At 48.9% G+C, this 19793-nt stretch overlaps 2 protein-coding genes across 3 annotated transcripts in view; one reads left to right on the top strand and one right to left on the bottom strand.

Annotated features, from left to right (window-relative positions):
- Positions 1 to 1278, top strand: part of CSGALNACT1 (chondroitin sulfate N-acetylgalactosaminyltransferase 1) — a 31141-nt gene extending 29863 nt beyond the window's left edge. Inside the window, exon 7 of the mRNA XM_077814329.1 lies at positions 995 to 1278. Coding sequence (XP_077670455.1) covers positions 995 to 1278 — 284 coding nt within the window. The remainder of the gene's footprint in view (positions 1 to 994) is intronic.
- A 5258-nt stretch (positions 1279 to 6536) lies between these two features.
- The window catches only part of SH2D4A (SH2 domain containing 4A), a 28246-nt gene continuing 14989 nt past the window's right edge, over positions 6537 to 19793 (bottom strand). For both annotated transcript variants that reach the window (XM_077814853.1, XM_077814852.1), the window contains 6 exons: positions 16552 to 16632; positions 14816 to 14954; positions 13045 to 13261; positions 10950 to 11080; positions 8300 to 8520; positions 6537 to 6911 (listed from right to left, as the gene is read on the bottom strand). In XM_077814853.1, the coding sequence (XP_077670979.1) occupies positions 6819 to 6911; positions 8300 to 8520; positions 10950 to 11080; positions 13045 to 13261; positions 14816 to 14954; positions 16552 to 16632 (882 nt within the window). In that variant the 3' untranslated portion in view covers positions 6537 to 6818. The remainder of the gene's footprint in view (positions 6912 to 8299; positions 8521 to 10949; positions 11081 to 13044; positions 13262 to 14815; positions 14955 to 16551; positions 16633 to 19793) is intronic.

Genomic DNA, 19793 nt, shown 5'->3' on the forward strand with positions numbered 1-19793 from the left:
AGCACGCTAAGAAGTGGTTTCCTGCCCGCCACCTGACAGCTAGCAGAACTACATCACTCCTCTCCCCCCGGCACAGCTCTGTCCCCCTCCTCCACACCAGCCCACACAAACAGATGCACTTTGCAGGGTATCCTGAAGGTCCGCACACCTTGCCTAGTGCAGCCCAGGTGCAGGAGCTCATTCACCAGCCCCGCATGGAGGACGTTCTGCCCTTGACTCCAGCAGAAGCTTTTGAAAATGAGAAATGCAAATCACAGGCAGGAATTTTTTTCCCCCCTCGGCTTCCAGTGGCTGACTTGCTTTCTGACTCTGCTCTGCTTTGCCCTGGCATTGCAGAGGTCCAGGCTTATAAAGGAAATGCAACTGCAACCTTCAGCTGAGCTCTCGTTTAGGAAACAGAGCATGAATGTAAGTGCTGCTCGATGCAAACACAAAGCAGTTTGGTCTGTGGTGGCAGGTCGAGGGAAACAGACATCTAAAAATGTAGGATTGTTTGGCATTTCACGCTTTTTGCTGAAATTGGTCTAAATGTAAAGCGCGCCACAGCTGACGGCCACAAAGAGCTGGGGTGTCATAGGACAACAGAACCCCCGTTTTACAAACTAATTGGGGACTGAGGCATTCATAAAAATCAGAAAGTTCGTAAAATTGAACATCTCAAAATAACAGTAGGCACAGAGCACAAATTGCTGTGGGGTGCATGGCATTGCTTTCTTTTTGTTCTTCAAACCACTGCCAAGCGAATTCCAAATGTACTGGAGGCTTCAGAATGTGAAGGGCTGGCAACTTGTTCTTCACTGACCACACTTTCATTATGGGATCTTTTTTCTTCTGGTCAGGAAAATGGTTCATGTAACTGCTCATTTGTAAGACTGGTGTTGGAGGTTTTAATGTAGTTCTAGGCTTACTAGGAGGGATGATTTTCCTGGTTGCGGTTTCCATGTAGAGACCATATATTTCTAGCATTAATTATGTCTAATTTTCTTTGCACTAGGTGGCTTTGATCTGGACATTAAAGGCTGGGGAGGAGAAGACGTGCATCTCTACCGCAAATACCTTCACAGCAACCTTATCGTGGTCAGGACGCCTGTCCGGGGCCTCTTCCATCTCTGGCATGAAAAGCGCTGCCCGGATGAGCTGACCCCGGAGCAGTACAAGATGTGCATGCAATCCAAAGCCATGAATGAGGCTTCTCATGGCCAGCTGGGGATGCTAGTCTTCAGGCATGAGATTGAGGCTCACCTCCGCAAACAGAAAACCAGCAGCAAAAAGACATGAAGCCAAACCCCAAAACTAGTTGGTTGTATTTTCAGACTGTAGCTGCTTAAAGAGAAAAGGAGCGTGCAACATCTGGAGCAGAAAAGCTGGAGCTGGCAGGAAAAGGAAGACAAAAGAAAACGCTTGCACTCCCTTTTCTTTCCTTCCTTAGCAGAGCTTTTGAATATGCCATTTAGCCTGCTTTCCCACACTGGCTCCTGCCATGGAATTGGAGACAAAGGCGGAGCAAGAAGAAAGGTGGTAGAAACCAGTACCTTGTGTTTGATACTTGTGCGCCCTAACAAAGGGTGTGTTGCGTTTCATTGAAATATCCAGATGTGATGACTGCTGCCCTGATCCTGCAAAGACTTATGTCCGTCTTTAATATACTCTAGTGGGGTTGCTCATACATCTAAGTGTTGGCAGGACTTGGCCTTGCGTGGCCTATGTATTCAAAAGTGAGGAATGATTTTAGGTGTCCACCCTGACGCACCTAAAAGGGGCCTGATTTTCAAAAAGCACAGAGCACCTGCCCTTCAAAAAACACTCTTTAAAGGTGGCTCAAGTAACATCCAAAATCAGTAGTCACATCTGAAAATTTGGGCCAGTCTTCAATAGTTAGAGACACATTTGCATTTAGTTTCAGAGATAAGCGTCTAAGAAAAGGCTTTCTAGAATCTAGAAAGCTAAAGATCTAAGTAAAATTCCAAAATGCTGGAGCATGGTGTCATACTCCACTCTGTACATTAAACCAAAAATGAAAAGCCATAGCTTGGAGCTTTCTTCGGACTAGTTTGTTACCGTGTGTTCTGTTCTAGAGAACTTTTAAGTATCTGGGTTTGTTTTAAAGTGAGCATTTGTTTGCTTGTGAGTTACTTTGTGCAGATGTAAGTTTCCTACTTCAGGCCTTACTGAGAAATAGCACAACCTTCCTCTACATTTTGAAAATGGTTTGCCGTTTAGATCATAGATCCATAAATATATCCATTTCTCTTGCCAGTCAAGTCTCTATCCTGAAACTGGTTAGCAGGTGGAAATGCATACCTTCTTTCTATTGGAGACATGGTGAAGAGAATTCACTTAGCTGAAGTGAAGGAGAAACTGTTCTATTCCAGTAGAAAAGGGAGCATAATTTGCAATCTGATTTAATGAGAGACTCTAAATAATGAATATTGTACATAAGAACAGCCATACTAGGTCAGACCAAAGGCCCATCTGGGCCCATAGCCTGTCTTCCGACAGTGGCCAGTGCTAGATACCCCACAAGGAATGAACAGAACAGGTACTTATCAAGTGATCCATCCCCTGTCGCTCACGCCCAGCTTCTGTCAAACAGAGGCTAGGACCAGAATCCCTGCCCATTCTGGCTAATAGCCATTGATGGACCTAATAGACACCAAAATGAATGAAGGACCTCTTTAGGACTTGTTTATACCAAAGTATTCAGTATAAACCAAATCTAGCATTTTACCCAATGCATAGTGGAGTTTTTTGTAAGTGATATAGGAAATACATTTCTATGAAGGATTAATTGGAGCCTCTAAGACTTGATACACTGACAGCGTTCCGAAGTGCTTCCCGGAAATTGAGCTGCTTTTTAATTTTAAGAGTTTTGTTTGATAGTTGCATCCAGCACTGTTCAAAACATGTCTTAATGCTATCATAAAATATTTTCTTTTAAGGTTGACTGTTTCTTTCATCATTTTAGATTTTATTAACTAACAACAGATGCATGGGCTAGCTGTTTGCTTTCCTACTGTTTTCCTATCTTGATCTCATTGTTCAGTAGCTTCAGATTCTTTCAAGCCATTTGGGATACAAAATTGTATTGTCATTATTTGTGCGTTTACCAGGTGGAAAGCCAGAATGTAAGACAGTACCGTAACAATGAATAAAATAGGGTTTATATGGACATTGTGCAGAAGGCATACTACCTCTCTGAAAGTATTCTTTTGCAAGGGGGACACACTGAGAACACCCTATTGTAAGTACCGTTTTTTACTTGACACTTTTAATTCTAGAAAGTATGCTCAGTTTTTTTAAAATGTGGTAGAAATGAGTAATAGGTTTTGTGAGACAACTTGATTATCGTGTAGGCCTATTGAATTAAAGGGACACCATTCAAATAGCTTAGCCCTAGAACCTCCCCTGCCTTTAAACACGTGCTGGAGAAATATCAAATGGAAGGCTTTGGCTTCTAAATAGCTCTTTTACAAAGGGGTAGCACTGAATGCTTAGAGGAAGAATTTCAGAGACTTTTGTAGGATCTACCAAAAATGTTTGTCTAAGCAGGCTAACTCTGCAGCACCAGCTATGTAAGATGTCCTGTTTTCAAATCTATGAAGATATGATTGATAAATCTGTGCACCAGTAGGGGAGAAAGCAATAGGCTTATTTAATTCACACCCTTTATACACCGCAGATGTCTCCACACCCCCCGTAAACTGGCGTGAGACTAGGTGCAGTATCTGAGAGAGTGTGTCTGAAGCTCCCTCCCCCCAAAATGTGATTTGCCTGACCATCCTACCCCGCTTGTGCCCTGTGTGTGGGATGGATCTGAGCACCTTTAAGTCTTAATCCATCCCTGCCCCTGGAGTAGTATCTTCATCCAGCCCCTTTCACACCACTGCAGGCCAAGCTTTAACTGACGCTCCTGTAATCCTGCTGCACTTTGGCTGCAGCAAGGCTGTTTCAATCACTCTGGTGCTCACTGCGGTGGCCCCTGAATGCAGACGCAGCTTTGGAGAGTAATGGCACTGCATTAATGAGGAGGTGAGGAAGGCAGCCAGCACGTAGGGACTATGCTGTTCTCTGGACATTGTGATTAATTGCAGTTTGCACCTCTGTAGAAGTTAGACAAAGCAAGGACAGGAGTGGAGTGGGGAAGAGAGAACAGAATCCTTGTTAATTACACTCCTCCAGCATAGGACATGTAGCTTCTTCTGAGAGGCCAGTTCTAGCTCGACACAATACAGAAAGTAGCCACAGTAACTGTACAATGCTAGCTCTGCCCTTCCTCCTCCTGGGAATGCCTGCTCTTGATCCTAAGGAGGTGAATCACTGATCCTTTCACCTGTGTGCACTACTGAGAGAACACAAATAGCCAAAGCAAGAATTCTCTCTCTCTCACACACACACACCCCACCCCCCAAACTGTGGGCTGCATGGTCCACTAATAGGGCAGGAGGTGCCTGGCCTCCCTGCATAGTTGCATTGCTACTATCCTTGGGCTCTGCAGAGGGGACGACTCTTCCAGGGGAAACAGCATTTCAAAAAGCTGGAGCAGCTGCCACGCTCATCCTGAGGGCCCAGCTAGGAGGCAGAGCTGTTGACTGGTACTGCTGAGCATCACAGGATAACGACGGACAGAGCTGGGAATCTGGCCATCCTGCTTCTCCAGAACTGGAACACATCCTTGTTCTGCAATTTTTGAACAGCTCCAGAGTCAGCTCGATATTCAGTCTGTGCCAGAACATTGTTTCAAATCCCATGGACTCAAAAACATCAAGGTGTTTTGCTTGATTTGGCTCAAATTCCTGCACTGAAGAAAGCGGCAGGTTGGCAAAAGCAGGTGGCTAAGTCAGTGTCTGTGTGTGACTTCTTTCTTCTTAAGCTTCCCAAAAGTGCTGTTTTTGTCTGTGCATGTTGGCAGGTTTCAGAGTGGCTCTCTGCTCACAACACAAGATAAGGCATGTCATTTTTCACTTGATGAGCATGAACTGTGGGCTCTTCCTAAGCTGTAAGAGTGTTTATGATTCAGAGGGCAAGCTTTTAGAGCCTGGAATGCTTCAATAACTGCTGCGGATTGGCAAAGATCAACAATCTCTTAAACACTTGACCTACTGCTATGACCATTCTCCTATGTAAAAAAAGAAACATAATCCTCAGCGTGTTGTGACAGAGGTTGCCTCTACCGTGTGGCAAGTGGTTAAGCAGCATATACATTTTAAGACCAGAAGTGTCCATGGTGATCATCTAATTTGCCCTCCTGCTTAGCACAGGGCATAAAAACTTCACCCAGTCCTTCCTGCTGCAAGGTCATCTCTTGTTGCTGGGCTAAAGTGTATTATTTTTAGAACGACACCTTCTCTTGATTTGAAGGCTTCAAGGGATGGAGAATCCACCACATTCCATAGGACACAGAACAGAAGAAAGGTGTCAGATACCCTTTTCAAAATGACCTGAAGGACTTTGTGTTGATGGTTTTCTTAAGTTTTTGCAGAACAACCCCAAGCCACATGGAAGAGGAGAAATGAACAGGTAATTTACACTCAAACTGGACTGATTTTTGTTCACAATTTTGAAGATCACAGAGCTTGCAAGTTGTCATCTTTAGTGGAGGGAAGGGAGATACTTCATCTGATTTTCATAATATGCACCAACAACCCTGGTACTGATAAGACACGTTTTAGCATCTCTTTGAGTCTGTGCCTTGATATTTCATACTGCAGCTTTCTAGGACAAATACAAGCTCAGCTGTTATGTCAAAGAAAAGTAGAAGGCCCAGCTACATTCAGCATGAGCAGTTATCTCAGAAATGTGCCTTAGTGTGATATGCATGAGATGTGTTGACAGGACTTCGATAAACAGTTACATTACAGAAAGGAGCCAGGGTACTTTATTGGCAGGCATGTCTCATTCTTCATGTCAACATTAGACTTGAGTAATACTAACAGTAAAAGGCTCCCCAGGAGGTTGAATGTAAAATAGCCCAGGCTCTGTGTGCAAGAATTAAAACTTCTCAGCCAGATTCCAACTTGGTTTCTTTATTTAAGAAACTTGCTGTTTCCCTCCCATCTCCAAAGGGCATCATTCTTCCCCCTGTGAAGAGGGGCCAGCACAAAGCTTAGCAGCACTGAGTAAGCCCCACTGGGGCCCTACCTTCAGGGCTTATGTGGGCTCAGGCACTGCAGAGGTCTTGTGCTGGCCCCTCTGCATGGGGTGGATTTTATGATGGACCCCATCCTGCAGCACATTGAGCGACCGCTACTCCCACTGACTCCAGAGGACTCAGCCCCTTGCAGGACTGAGCTGCAATTATGCAACTTACCCCTAGGGGGCCAAGTCCCCTCCTTGATGTGGCTCCACCCTCTTTGAACAGAGGTGACCCCTTTTGGAGTTTAAAATACCAATTTCACTGCACATCTGGCAAACATCCCACAACATTACAGTTAATGGCAATTTATGCTGCAATAGCTGAGGGCAAAATGCAGCTTAATCAGAGAGAGCCCATTTACGCCAACTGTCACTAACACATGGCAGTATCTTCCTTCTCTTCCTGAGCTAACCCTACTCCAGTAAGGTTGAAGCCGCCAGCGCTCCTTCATGGCTTGCTAGGCTGCTGAATGCTGCGGCCTGATGCTGCTAACAGAGAGCAGCTCCCAGCAGTAATTGCCCTTTCCCTGCTTTGCTGCTAAACATTTTCAAATACAGACACTTGTGCGGAGTATTTCACTTCATCGGTGCTGGCTGGTCATTTGGGGGTCCGTCTCTCGGATAACAGTTCATCTGTTCATTCGGGGAAGGCATGGGTGTGTGTCACAAGGTGGGAACGGAGACTTTCACTCAAAGAGATCAAGGTAGTCAGGTTCCGGGCCCTGCTGGCCACATGGGTAAAGTAGCAGCTCCTTCCCCAAAGAAGTGATGGGCTCCTCCTGTTGGCCAAAGGACAGTCGTTAAACTCCACCGTCTGAAATGAACACAGATGCACTTAGGGGCTGATTGACAGCCTGTAGGGGTCAAGAGACGTCTTTCCATGGACTTTGAGCCAGCCCAATTGGGACTTAGCCCAATCATCTTTCATTTATATTGTTAGGGCTCAGTTCAAAGCCTGCCAGAGTCAACGGAAAGGCTCCTGTAGATTTCTGTGGGCTTCGGATCTGGCCCTGTACTGTCTCGGCCGGGCCTCACATCACAATTTAAATGACGAAATCCAGCACCCTCAGACTGAGAGGAGCTTTAACACTTCGCTCTGCCTCCTCCTTGGCAGCAGCCTCCCGACAGCCGGTTAGCACTTAAGGGCATTCAGGTGTCTCTCATCTAACGTGGGGTGATATTCACCCCAGGTAGTGGCCTAAGCAGCATTTAAGTGCCCTGTTCTGAGAACGGAGGTGGAAGAAGCACGTTGGTTTTGTGCCAGCCCTCTGCCCAGGGGTGAGCTTCCCCGAACGCCAACTCATTATTTCTCACTGAAATGGGCTTGAAAACCAGTTTAAATACATTCAGTGAGTTGGCACCTCCTGTCAGTAGGAGCTGTACCCTCACCAAGTGACACCGGCAACGTGGGAGTCCCATGGAAACAAGATCTGCTTCCATTCTTGCTTTACAAGTTGGCTATCTTGTCTATCACAAGCCAAAACCCAGCCTGTAGTGTCCCCGGAAACACCTTCTCAGAGCGGCTGAATGTTTAGGAAGCTCTCAGATGGTGAAATTCAGTCCTGTGCAGAGGGGCAGCACAAGGCCAGCTGCCCAATAAGTGCCACCTATGCCTTCACGCTAGGGTTGATGTGATGCATGACCTGGGTGCTGCACCAGGGCAACCCCCACCCCAAACACACACTCCTTCCAACTGGCCCTCTGCTGACCACAAATGACCTTCATTAGCTCCACTAACTGATACCCACTGTTGGAGCTTGGCACATGAGAAATACGGACTCCTGAATCCGAAGCAATGGGAAACTATATCAAAGAGAGGCCCAGCCTGCTTCACTCCACTCTGCTCGGCACTACCTTTGCTGCCCGTGATGCCTTGCTTTTATCGAATGGAAAGGTGATTTATTGCCCTGTAACCCTACAGTTCCTGGCACACAGTTGGTTCATGGAAGGGAAAAATGTAGGGACAGTCCCAAATCATGTAACAAGTTTACCAGAAAAGCTGGTTTGGTTTGTTGATAAACTTGCCTCTGCCTGCTGGTGGCTTTCATTTGCATTATGGTAGCCTGTGCTCGGTGCTGTACGGACATAAAGAGACAGCCTCTGCCCCGAAGAGCTGTAGGCCAGTTACAAAGATGAATTGTTACTACAAGCAGGGAGAGGGGCTCACCTTGTGGTAGTTGACAAGGTCGGCCAGCGTTGAATGCTGCAACTTGTCCACCCCCAGGAAGCTGTAGGAGTTGCTGGAGGCGTCTATTAGAAAGTGCTTACAGCCCTCCGGGGACAGATAGGAGAGTGCGTAGCCTTTGATTTTTTCACTGATCCGGACCAGAAAGCTCCCGAGCACCGATTTGCTCAGCAGCTCCTCTGCTTGCCGTAGGGTTACGATACCTGCCAAAACCAAACCAAAGAGCTCAGGGGAGAGAAGCAGTTTGGGGGGAGTGGAGGGCTGAATGTAACAATGCTAAGGAGGATTCGGTTTTAACCCTCAGTCTACACTAATCTGTAGCATTGACATCATGCTGTACGTCTCAGCGGGACTTCACAACCTCACCACTTTGCTGTAGGCCAGATTGTGGCCGGGCTAGCAGGAGCTGCACAGCACGGTCGGGTAAGGGGGATAAGAAGGCAGGCAGATAAATACCTTAGCTAGCTAGAGTAGGCTGCTGGTAAAGTCTCCACATACAGAAGGACAGCGAGGGCTTCTGTAATTCCACTTACCTAGGGTCTATAGTTTGTTTTCACCGCTTACTCCTCTCGAGGAAACGCACTCACAAGTAGAGAGACTGAGCACGCTGGTAGGGGATGCTCACGCCCATTCTGTTTTGCACAGAACTCATGTGTATAACATTCTTGGTGCACCTTCAGAGTCTTTCGTCGCACGTGAGTTGTTCCCGTTGGCACTGGCTGTCACATCAGCCGAGAGAACAACTCTGCTCACGCCCACATGGGGTGAGTGCACAACGTGTGGGATTTAGTGACTCAGGAGAGGTCTATGCTGCAATGAGAGGTGTGATTGCCGCTGGGGCAGGGCACTAGTTTTAATCCAGTTAGCATGACTCAGAACAGCAAAGATGTCACAGCAGTACAGGCCAAGGGTAGGTAGCCAGGGTTCCTGCATGACTACTTTTTAGCCACACTAGCTAGATTAGAGCTCGTGCAGGTCGGCCGGCCTGCCTGCCTGACTGCAGTGGAAACGTACCCTTAGATGCAACATACATTAATATTACATGATTGCAGATGTGCTCTACCAAGCAAACACTCCTCACTGAAGTGCTCCGTAAAGGGACCCAATGATTTTGACATTTTTAAGGTTTGTTGCTTTTGCTTGGTCTAGAATCGTTGGATCAACTCCTCCATGGCCACCCCCACCAACCTCCTTAAGCCAGGACACGTGCTAGGGCCTTACTTGTTCCCTTAGTGGTATAGTCAATACAACTCTGGGTTCTTTTCAGCTGCAGATCTCAAAGCAGGTGACGGAGAATGGTTGAGATCTCTAACCCCATTTTCCTGGTGGGAGACGGAGGCAAAGAGTGGAGACGTCACTTCCCCAAGTCAGTGGCAGAGGAACAGAACCCAGGTCTGCTGAGTCCCACGCTAGTGCCCTATCCCTGATGGCACTGCTCCCTGCCAAGTGCCCTGCTGAGGCTTAGCTTAGAAAGCAACGCTTCGTGTACAGAACGTGGAAGGTCTTTTAAGCCAGTCCAATAAGCAGCCAGAAGCATCAAGCTGTGAATTACATTTGCCGTTTGGGCACAAGTTTCCATCCAGAAGAGTGGATCAACTGGGAATGCCCTCCTGGTGGGGTGGGAAATACGCCCCTCCTTTTCTGATAGGCTAACTCTCCTTGGTTGGCTTTGTCCCATTAGCAGGGGGTGGCAGAGCAGACACAGGGAGCCTGTGTGATTGGCACAACATTTGCAAAACAGCTGGCCAGGCCTGACGTTCTTGCTTTGAAAACATTTTCCTTCTCCCACGTGGATTGCCTGCCACAGCTGACCAGCCCCGTCTACCCGATTAGAGGGGCAGAGAGGGGAAATGACTTGGCCAGGGCTCCCCCAGCAGGTCTCTGGCAGAGCCAGGAGTAGAATGCAGGGCTCCCAAGTGCCAGGCCTGCCCCCTCTGCACTGTATGACGCTGCCTCCCCAGCTAGATCTCCCTGCTGAGAGGGACTATCAGCAAAGCACTTTGCAGTCACTTTCTTTAATGGATTGGAAGAGGTTGACCAAATTTGTTCCTACCCATTCTGGGTCATCGCTCTACCCAGCATGCCTCTTGCGCCTTGACACTGTCTTTCCTTGGTGTCTATTATTTGTATTGTGGTAGGGCCTAAGTGCCCTAGTCATGGACCAGCACACCAGTGCGCTAGGTGCTTCACAAACACAGAACTAGCCGGCAGTCCCTACCCCAAAGAGCTTGCAGTCCAAGTGTCCACACCATATGATAAATGATCTTTTAGGCCTGATCCAGCAAGACACTTAGCACCTGGCTTTAAACATGTAGTTGCTCCACGGACTTCAAGTGAAGTTGAGGATCTGGCTGAAGATTTTCCACTAGTGGGAGGCTGCTCACAGGGTGAAGGGAAAGGTGCTGTCCATGATATATAGCAGCAGAGTCTGGCAGCGAAGATTTGGCAAGGGGACACTCAGTATAATGTGTGAGCTGCCGTTTGTCTGTGCTCAGCGTGGGTTACCGTTGTGCTGTTGGGGCACACGGTGTCTGGAGACGTTTCTCAGACTGGGAATGGACCTGGCCTGGGGTGGCTTTCCACGGACCACTGTCCTAGCGCAGGAGAGGGGCTGGGAAGCTGCAGCACTCACCATGGAACCAGGGTGCTATCCTGTCCGTGGATTTCTCATAACCCGCCCGAAGAGGTAACTGCTCTTCTTTAAACCACCTGATGATGCTCTCCTGGGTGGAAGTGGAGATGGTCCTCTGCACGCCCGGATTCCTGCGGTTCCAAGAGACTCGTGCTTTGTACAGTGAGGTCACACCCCAGAATTCAAGTTCTGAACTCATCACAGCAGTGTCTGAGGCCCAGATGCCCAAAGGTATGTAGGCAATTAACTCCCATCAAAACCAATGGCAGTTAGGCACCTAAATACCTTTGAGAGCCTAGGCCTGAGGACCTAAGTTAGCTTTGCCAAAGAGCAGCTGCTTAAATCTTGAGGCATGGATGCTCTCTGGTTAGATGGATTAAAGCTATCCTAATACAGATCTTACGCCAGGGTCATTTGAAATCATTGTGTTATTTATTGGAGGTACTCACATCCATTGAAAGGGGCACTTCTGCCTGGCTCTTGGAGCTCATTGACAATTCTTAAATACACAGCTGGGACACAGACCTGCAACTAGAGCTGGCTACGAGAGGATTTATTCCCTCTCCCCTGGGGAAAACTATGCTGAACACACAAGTTTGCCAGAATTTCTCTTTGAAATTCCCCAGATTTTTGCCAAACCCCAGAAAACTTCATTTTTTTAAAATCAAACTAAAAATCGACAAAAATGGAGAGAAAAATTGTGAAGATTTCCACTTTGTCACAAAGCCATTTTCCACAGAGAAGGAAAGCCGATGGATAATTGTTGGCTTGTTCTATATATCCCTCACTCTCAATTGTTAAATCAACATGCCCACAGCAGCCAGCAGCAAAATATAGGAGATCTGCCCCCAGAGCCAGCGCACTCTCACAGCCTGGAGCGCATGGGGCCCTTGCAGCATGGCTGGCAGATCAGTGATTGGGGCTATTTCAAACTAAAGGGAGGACAAGTTCCCTTATGGGGCTCATGGTGGGCCCCCTGCCAGCTGTCCCTGTCTTGTGGGGCCCTGGCAGATCTCAGCTGTGAGGGGGATCTCTCAGAGGAGAGGGTTCCAGGCCACGTAAGGCTTTAAAGGTTCAAACCAATTCTGTCAGTGCAGATCCAGGAGCCCCTGGGGTCAGACGCACCCGTAAACAACCTGCCATTCTGCCCCAGCTGCAGTTTCCAGGTAGGTTCCAGCTGTGGCCTGGGGCGGTGCACCCAGCAGTAACAAGTTAGCTGGGAGACGGTAGATATAAATGGCCGGGAGCCTTGTCACTGTCAGGACACCATGCACCCTTCTGTGCAGCCCCAAAACCGAGGCGGCAGCTGCTAACCCAGCTCTCCCCAGAGGCGAGCTTACAGGGAGGGAGAGGGTCAGGGTGAAGTATTTCCCGCCAGATGGAACATAGGGGGAGCAGACGCCAAGCACAGAGGTCCCAGCAGAGCAGCCCCCAGCGCTGGGGGAGGCTGCCCATTTCCAGTGAGAAGAAGTGCAGGGCTGGGTGCCCGGGATCTCAGAACCAAAAAAGAACCCAGACAACTGGGTATCAGTGGCTATGGGTCCCAGAATCCTGTAGCATTTTGGTACCAATTTGTGATGTCAGCAAGCATGTACCATGCACCCTGGCTGCAGCACATGTCCCCTTGGCCAAGCTCCATTGACGTCAACGATCCTTTCAGTTCACTGGGTTGCCTTTTACAGAGCTTGGCCACCACACACAAGCTGAGGGTCTGGCCCAATGTGTGGAATCAGAGGGAACACACTGGAGTCACTTCAGGGGGAATATTGCCAGGGGAACCCAAAGCCTTCACTTTCCTGAGACAGGGGCTGCTGGAACCATGGGTTTACACCAGCTGACATTGATTTGTACCCTTAATTAAATACTTCAAAGAGATGAAGTCCTGGTTAATCATCATCTTTGCTAATAAGGAATAGATCTGTCTTGTCCATAGCACCCTGCCTTGGAAGAGCATGCAGCGTGGACAGATGGTGTCTGATGAAAGGTGTCATGGTAGCATATGAAGGTTTAATCTCTAAGGCCTAGAACACCCCTACCATCCCCATCCCACAACAGAAAGATCCCAGACACTTTAATCACCGGGGGAAGTTCTTACCTGTTGGGCCTCCCATTTGCTACCCCAGAGTTTAGGGTTTTAGGCTTGGGTGGAAGGGCAGGACGGGAGGGCAAGCTGTGCCCCTTGCTCCCAAAAGTCTTGGAAACTTCGGCTACCTTCCCTTTGCGGATCCCTTGCAGCGACAGCCTGTTGTAGTCCTCCCTGGCCTGCTTTGCAATGGAGCGTCTCCTCTCATCAGCAGCTTTGGATTTCCTCACTGGAACAGAAAGGCAGCTTGCCTGTCAGCTCCTGCCCAGAGGCTTTGAAACCTTCTGCCCCTTTCCACACCCCCAGGCAAACTGAAGCTAAGTAGTTGCCTATTTCATATGGGCTAGATTGTGCCCTGAGGCCACCGCTAGCCCCAGCTCCTCCCCCATCCCCAGTTCTGCCCCCAGCACAAGCTCCTCTCCTGGGGACACCTTGGCTGTGCAGTAATGGAGGGGGCAGAGGGATTTCATTACGGGTAAGGGGGGAAAGTTTGGACACCACTGCCCATGTAGTCACACACACACACGGCCATTTGTGTAGATCTTTCATATAGAAACGGGGATAAAAATCCACCAAAGGGCAGGAAAAGGTGATTATGAAACCACAACAATCAGTGGGGGATTTAGGGGCTGTTGTAGGCCCTCAAACTACTTTTGAAACTGACTAGTTCCCAGGGCGCCGATGACCTTGGTAACGGTGCCCTGCTGCGTAGCGATGAATCCGGAGGTGGTGGAATGTAGGGTGAAAAGCACCAAGCTGGGGTATGATGGCATAAGGCTGGCGTAAAATGCCCCAGCATAGGACTGATGTAAATGGGTATGCTACAGGAGCTGGGCCAGGGCCAGGGCAGGCTCTGCCTGGGGATGCAGTGTCTATTTTGTCACCTAAGTAGCACCCGCTTTTCACAAATACAACACACCCAGTGGTTCCCAGTTGGCAGCTGCTAGATGCTCGGTACTTTGACAATCAGGCCAGTTATTTAGTTGCCTTGGTATGGCCTAACTTTAAGGACCTGGCTTTTAAAAATCCTAGCTTGAAGTGAGACATATTTGTAATACACCATCACCATCTCCTGGACACCCAGGGACACAGCAGCATCTGACCCTCAACCACTAACTATAGGGCAACACCCCCTCGCAAGGCATAGCCAGAGACACCTGCCCCAGAGTACTAGCAGACTTCTGGAATCAATATGGAACCGCAATCCTAGACAGCAGGGGCAGCTCTGCCCTGCCCTACAGAGACAGCCCCCCAGCCAAACCACAGGGCTGAAAGTATCATAGATCATAGAATATCAGGGTTGGAAGGGACCTCAGGAGGCCATCTAGTCCCATCCCCTGCTCAAAACAGGACCAATCCCCAATTTTTGCCCCAGATCCCTAAATGGCCCCCTCAAGGATTGAACTCACAACCCTGAGTTTACCAGGCCAATGCTCAAACCACTGAGCTATCCCTCCCCCCAAGCACCTTCCCTCTGAAACTTTTCAGAATTTTTCGTTCCATGAAATTTTTTGACAATTTGACCTTCTGCTGCAATTCTGAAGGGAAACTAATTTCAAAACGTTCATATTTCCCATGGGACGAAAACTCCATTTCCCAACCACCTCTAGTCTTCATGCTACAGAGCCAGGTGACACGTGGCCAGCCTAGCTATCTAGTGACGATGCGTTAATCAAGAGAGGCCCCATACATCAGCCAAGCTACCAGCTCCGATTCCACAGAGGAATCTGGCCAGTTAAAGGAAGTGGAGAATAGAAAAATGGACAATGCCAGCATCTCTTACAGGATTCCTGCCACTCGGGATCATCCTTATCCGATTTCTGCCCTGACTCCTGGGCCTCCTTCCGGTTGGTGTCAGTGTGCAGTGCCCTCTCTGCAGCTGTTCTCATCCCTCCGGGCTTACTCCTTGCTTTTTCCTTCCCCTGTTAGGAGACAACGTGTGTAACGCCTGGTGCCCGGCTTGGTTTCTGCCGACTGCCTTTAGCAGTCTCTGGACTTCGGGGATTCATTTCTTTAGGGACTCCTGTGAAATACGTGGGGTTCCCCAAGACACCGATGCTTCCTCCTCCCTGCTACCTGGGAGCCCCGCTGCATGAGGGCTTCTGGAGTCCATTCGTGGGCACAGGCTAAGCAGATCGTCAGCCCGGGGCAGGTTGAGCTCGAGGGGTAAGAAGTGACATTAAATGACTCTAAAGGCCAGATCCTGAGCTGTGCCAAGGAGTGCTCTGGGAGGCTGTTTTATCCTCGGCTGGCTCAGCACCGGCCCACTCCTCCACACAGACCAGAGCAGCTGCCAAAGACCTCCAAGGCCCCATTTCAGGGCTCACTGAGACCTTACAATATCCTATTGATTCTTGTTTCACTCACACCCCGTGACACAGCAAGCCCCTTTTCCATTGCCAACTTTGCTTTAAGACCCTCCTACACCAGGTTCAGAGCTGTTTGTGGAGGAAAGAGAATTTGGAGCCAGCCTGGAAAAGCTCTTTGGCTGTATCTGCCCTGGGCACAGCTGCACACAGGAAATCCGTGAAGCGTGAATATGCTGCAATGACCTGTTGGTCAATAGTGCATCCCCTGCTAGTGTCCTGAGTCCCAGGCCTGGTTACTTTGACTCATGAGAGACATAGCAGAGATCGGAAACGGCCAGAGACAGGCAAGAGCGACCGTCTGGCAAACCTGTAATACTGCCCAAAGTGGGGTTATTTAGCCTGGAGAGGAGAATATGAGGGGACTCTGCTGAGATCAAGGGTGTGCTGAAAAAGGGCCAGCCCCTCCTTTGCTAGCCCAAAACCTGGGCTGCTAGCTGCAGCGTGAGGCCGGCAGCTCGAGGATAAAAGGCACTCTGATGCAGCGTAGAAGCAGTGAGTGGAACTCACTGCTGCAGGATGGTGCACGGGGTTTCAGTCATGGTGGGCACCTTTTCCCCGGGGGTGCTCAACCCCCGCTTGCCCCAATGCCTGGCCCCCACTCTGCTCCTTCCCCCAAGGCCCCACCTTGGCTCTGCCTCTTTCCGCCCCCTCCCTGAGGCCCCCGCCCACCCACCGCTCTCCACCCTCCCCCAAAGCCCTCCCTGACCTGCCAGACAGCTGTTTGATAGTGATGCTGCTCCCTACCAGCTGTTGGGAGGCGCCACCCAACAGCTGATGAGCAGAGGCGGGGAACAGCTGTGGCTGGTGGGTGCTGACCACGCACTAAAATTTTTCTGGAGCACCCACAGAGTTGGCTCCTATGATGGTGGGGACCTCTTGGTACTATGGTACCACATTAGTCAGTGCTGGGAGGCGGTGCCCTGCATGGTGGGGGCCAGAGACATTCTGCCTGTCTGGGGTGGGGGGGGCCAATGCTCCCTAGCTTTTAAGGGACATAACCACCCCGAGAGCTATTATGCCAGCAGTGGGTCTTGAGGGGCCACCTAGGCTGGGTGAGTGCCCCTGGCCAGCTCTGGCTGCTTGCGGGGCTGCAGAGCAGAATCTAGCCCCCTGTCTGGGCGCGTTAGAAGCACCCGGGCTCACTGCTTACCTGCTGAAAGTCGTACTTCCTTGTCTGAGCCTTGGAATCTGCCAACATCTGGTGCACATCTCTGCCTTTACTGGGAGCAGCCTAGACGTTCAATGGCAAACAAACCCAGCGTTAGCCCTGGAGCTCTTCCCATTCCTCCACAGTCAGTATACTCGTCAGCCCAGCTCTGGTCCCTGTGTTGAAACATCAAGCTGGAGGCTTCGTTTAAAAATCACACTCTTTTTAATATCTCCAGATAGTAAGAACGTGGTGGCCCTTCTAATGCCCATCTCACGGCGGTCCCTGGACACACTGCTCCCTCCTTGGGAATCTCACACACACACGTCGTTTATTCCAGACCCTGCAGTTCATCATCAAATGGGATTGGTCCCCAATCAAGATCGGGGCCTGATTTTGCTAGGCGCTGTACAAAGTGAGAGACAGTCCCTGTCCTGGTGAGTTTACAACGTAAAGAGACAGGACAGGCAAAGGGTGGGTGAAAGACAGAACCAGCATCCCCATCTCAGAGATGAGGAATTGAGACATGCAGATTAGGTGACTCGCCCTAGGACACACACAGAGTCTGTGGCAAAGATGGGACCAGACCTCAGCTCTCATGAGCCCCACTCCAGTGCCTGAGCCCCAAGCCCAGCCTTCCTTTCTACTGCATCTCACTGAAACTGGGGTGACCCTTAGCCCCTACACCAAGTTTGAGGACCTCACAACTTCAGAGCCTGGGACACCCCCAACCTCTGACAGAGAGATAAGGAAGTAGGGACCCCTGTAGCCTGAAAGAGCTCTGTACGTATGTGAATGAACCCCTTTCTGTATTCTAGAGCCCGCCCCTCTGAATACAACTCTCCTTCAATAGTGTCTATAACCAAGCGAGGGGACATGGAGGCCTGCCCATGTCAAGGCCTGGCCCTCCTAAAGGCAGTGGCTGAATGGGGAGGAAGGAAGGCCTCAGGGTTAGGACTTGGGAGACCCAGGTTCAAGTGTCTGCTCTGCCACAGATTCCCTGTGTGAGCTTGGGCAATTCACCTAGCCTCTCTGTGCCTCGGCCCCCCACCCATGCAATGGGGATAACAGCCGCGCCGTACCTCACAAGCTACTAGGAGGATTAGTGTGTTGAAGAGTGAGAGGTGCTCGGATCCTGTGGTGACAAGGACCATGTCAGTACTATGGATCGATAATTGAAACCATTGTCTCTGCTTGCTGAGAGAGTTTGTTAGCAGCCAGAATCCCAGTTATTGAGCTGGGTTATCTTGGGTTTCTTGTACTTTGAGACAAACAGAGATGGGTTTATCTCTGAACCCTCCCACATAGAACTGAATGTGGAGGTCAAAGCCATTTCTGCTGGTGTGGGCAACAATGCTCTTCCGGAACTCCACTGTGTGACTTTATTGGTATCCCCTTCCTCAGAACCATTATTCCCCCTTAAATATTAACACAGGCATATCTCCCTGCTCTGCTCAGACAGAGACATGGAAATGGAAATCATTCACCTTTCCCAGGTGAAAAAACAACAAAATGCTCAGATGCCGTTACGCATATAAATAGTTCTCAAATCAGTTATTAGAACAATGGAGGTGTAAAAAAGGACAATCCTTAAAAGCACAATGCCCATCCCACATCTTGGCCTATGTCTCATCTCAGGATTTCCAGTCTCAGGCATTCAGAAAACAATGAAGGGTTTGACAAATCATGAGAGTGTCTTAAAAATCACAAGATTTTAAAAAATTGGGGTGGGGAGGATTATTTCCCTTCTGGTTTTTGAGCTTTTAGTGAGCATGTTTTTAAGCTCCTCTCTGCAACCGTAAGAAACAGAAAACTCCTTCAGGGAGAAAATAAAGCTGAGATTCTCACCTAATCCCATGACTCCAGGAATTGAGACTTTAAGAAAACCACCACACATTGGAAGACTTGCAATAAAAACCATGGGAGCTGGCAACACTGAGATCACCTCATGGATGCCTTGCTGTCAACTCAGGCCCAATGTGGCCAAAACCAAGCCTTGAGTTACCTTGCTTTTGTACATTGATGACAGAGCCACATGTGGTTTTGTACATATACTTGCAATTCTACACAATAGTAACAACTAAGGACCTAATCCAAACTCCACGGGACAAAATGGAAGTCTTTCCACTAACTTGAATGGCTTTTGGCTGAGGCCTTAATCATGCCAGTGATATGTGTGGTTAATAGCTATTTAGCTCAGTGGCCTGTTCTATTTCCTCCATGAATTATAATAAGTGGTTAATACTACAATGCATCTCTAATTGATTTCTTTCCAACCACTTTAAAATAATTTATTTGTAATCCCATGGTAAAAATATTGCCAGACAGGAAACATTCTCAACAACAAGCTTGACCCAAGCAATGTAACATCCAGCTTTTGAAGTCATAAATAGTTTTAACTTTATAAAAAGAAATACAAGTATGCACTTTAGAAATGCCAATTGCGGACATTGACCTCACATGCTCGCTTTAGCACTTGAGCACTGAGGAGAAAAATCCAACTTTGAATACATTCATCTCCAGCTATTTTTCATCTTACCATTAAACATCTGTCAGAAACTATGGAGCATCGGGGTTCATTTTGATCTCAACAGAAACCTGCCTCTTTAGCTTTATTTATTGATCAGAATAAAATCAGTGGCCCAAAATTCAACTGTTCGTTCCACCAGTGGAAATCTAGAGAAACTCCAATGGAGTCATCAGAATTTGGCCCGGAGTTCTTAGTTTTGTCCATTCTAGTTTAGTGGAGGGACGGTAATGCCAGGCATAGAAACCATTGAAATTGTTATGGCACCTGAAATGTTCCTTTCATTGTGGATAGCGCCTCATCCTGCAAAACAACAGCTCAGATGCCATAAAGAGGACTCCCGATGGTTCCGAAACAATGCAATATCAGGGCTCATTTTGACCTCAGCAGAGGACTGCCTCTTGAGGTTTATTTATTGTTTGTATTACAGTAGCACCAGGAGTCCCAGACTGAGAGACAGTGCTCCATTGGGCCAGGCAGTGCACACGAGCAGACACGAACTGTGAGAGACAGTTCCTGCCCCAAAGAGCTCACAGTCTAGACCGGGGTAGACAACCTGCGGCAAGCGAGCTGATTTTCAGTGGCCCTCACACTGCTCGGGTCCTGGGCACTGCTCCCGAGGGCTCAGCTGCCAGCCGGAGTTCTGTCCGCCGTCCCCGCTCAGCCCACTGCCAGCCCCGGCCCCCTCAGCCTGCTGCTGGCCCCAGGTTCCGGCCGC

Source organism: Eretmochelys imbricata, chromosome 4 (genome assembly GCF_965152235.1).
Source record: "Eretmochelys imbricata isolate rEreImb1 chromosome 4, rEreImb1.hap1, whole genome shotgun sequence".
In the NCBI taxonomy this organism is placed as follows: Eukaryota; Metazoa; Chordata; order Testudines; family Cheloniidae; genus Eretmochelys; species Eretmochelys imbricata.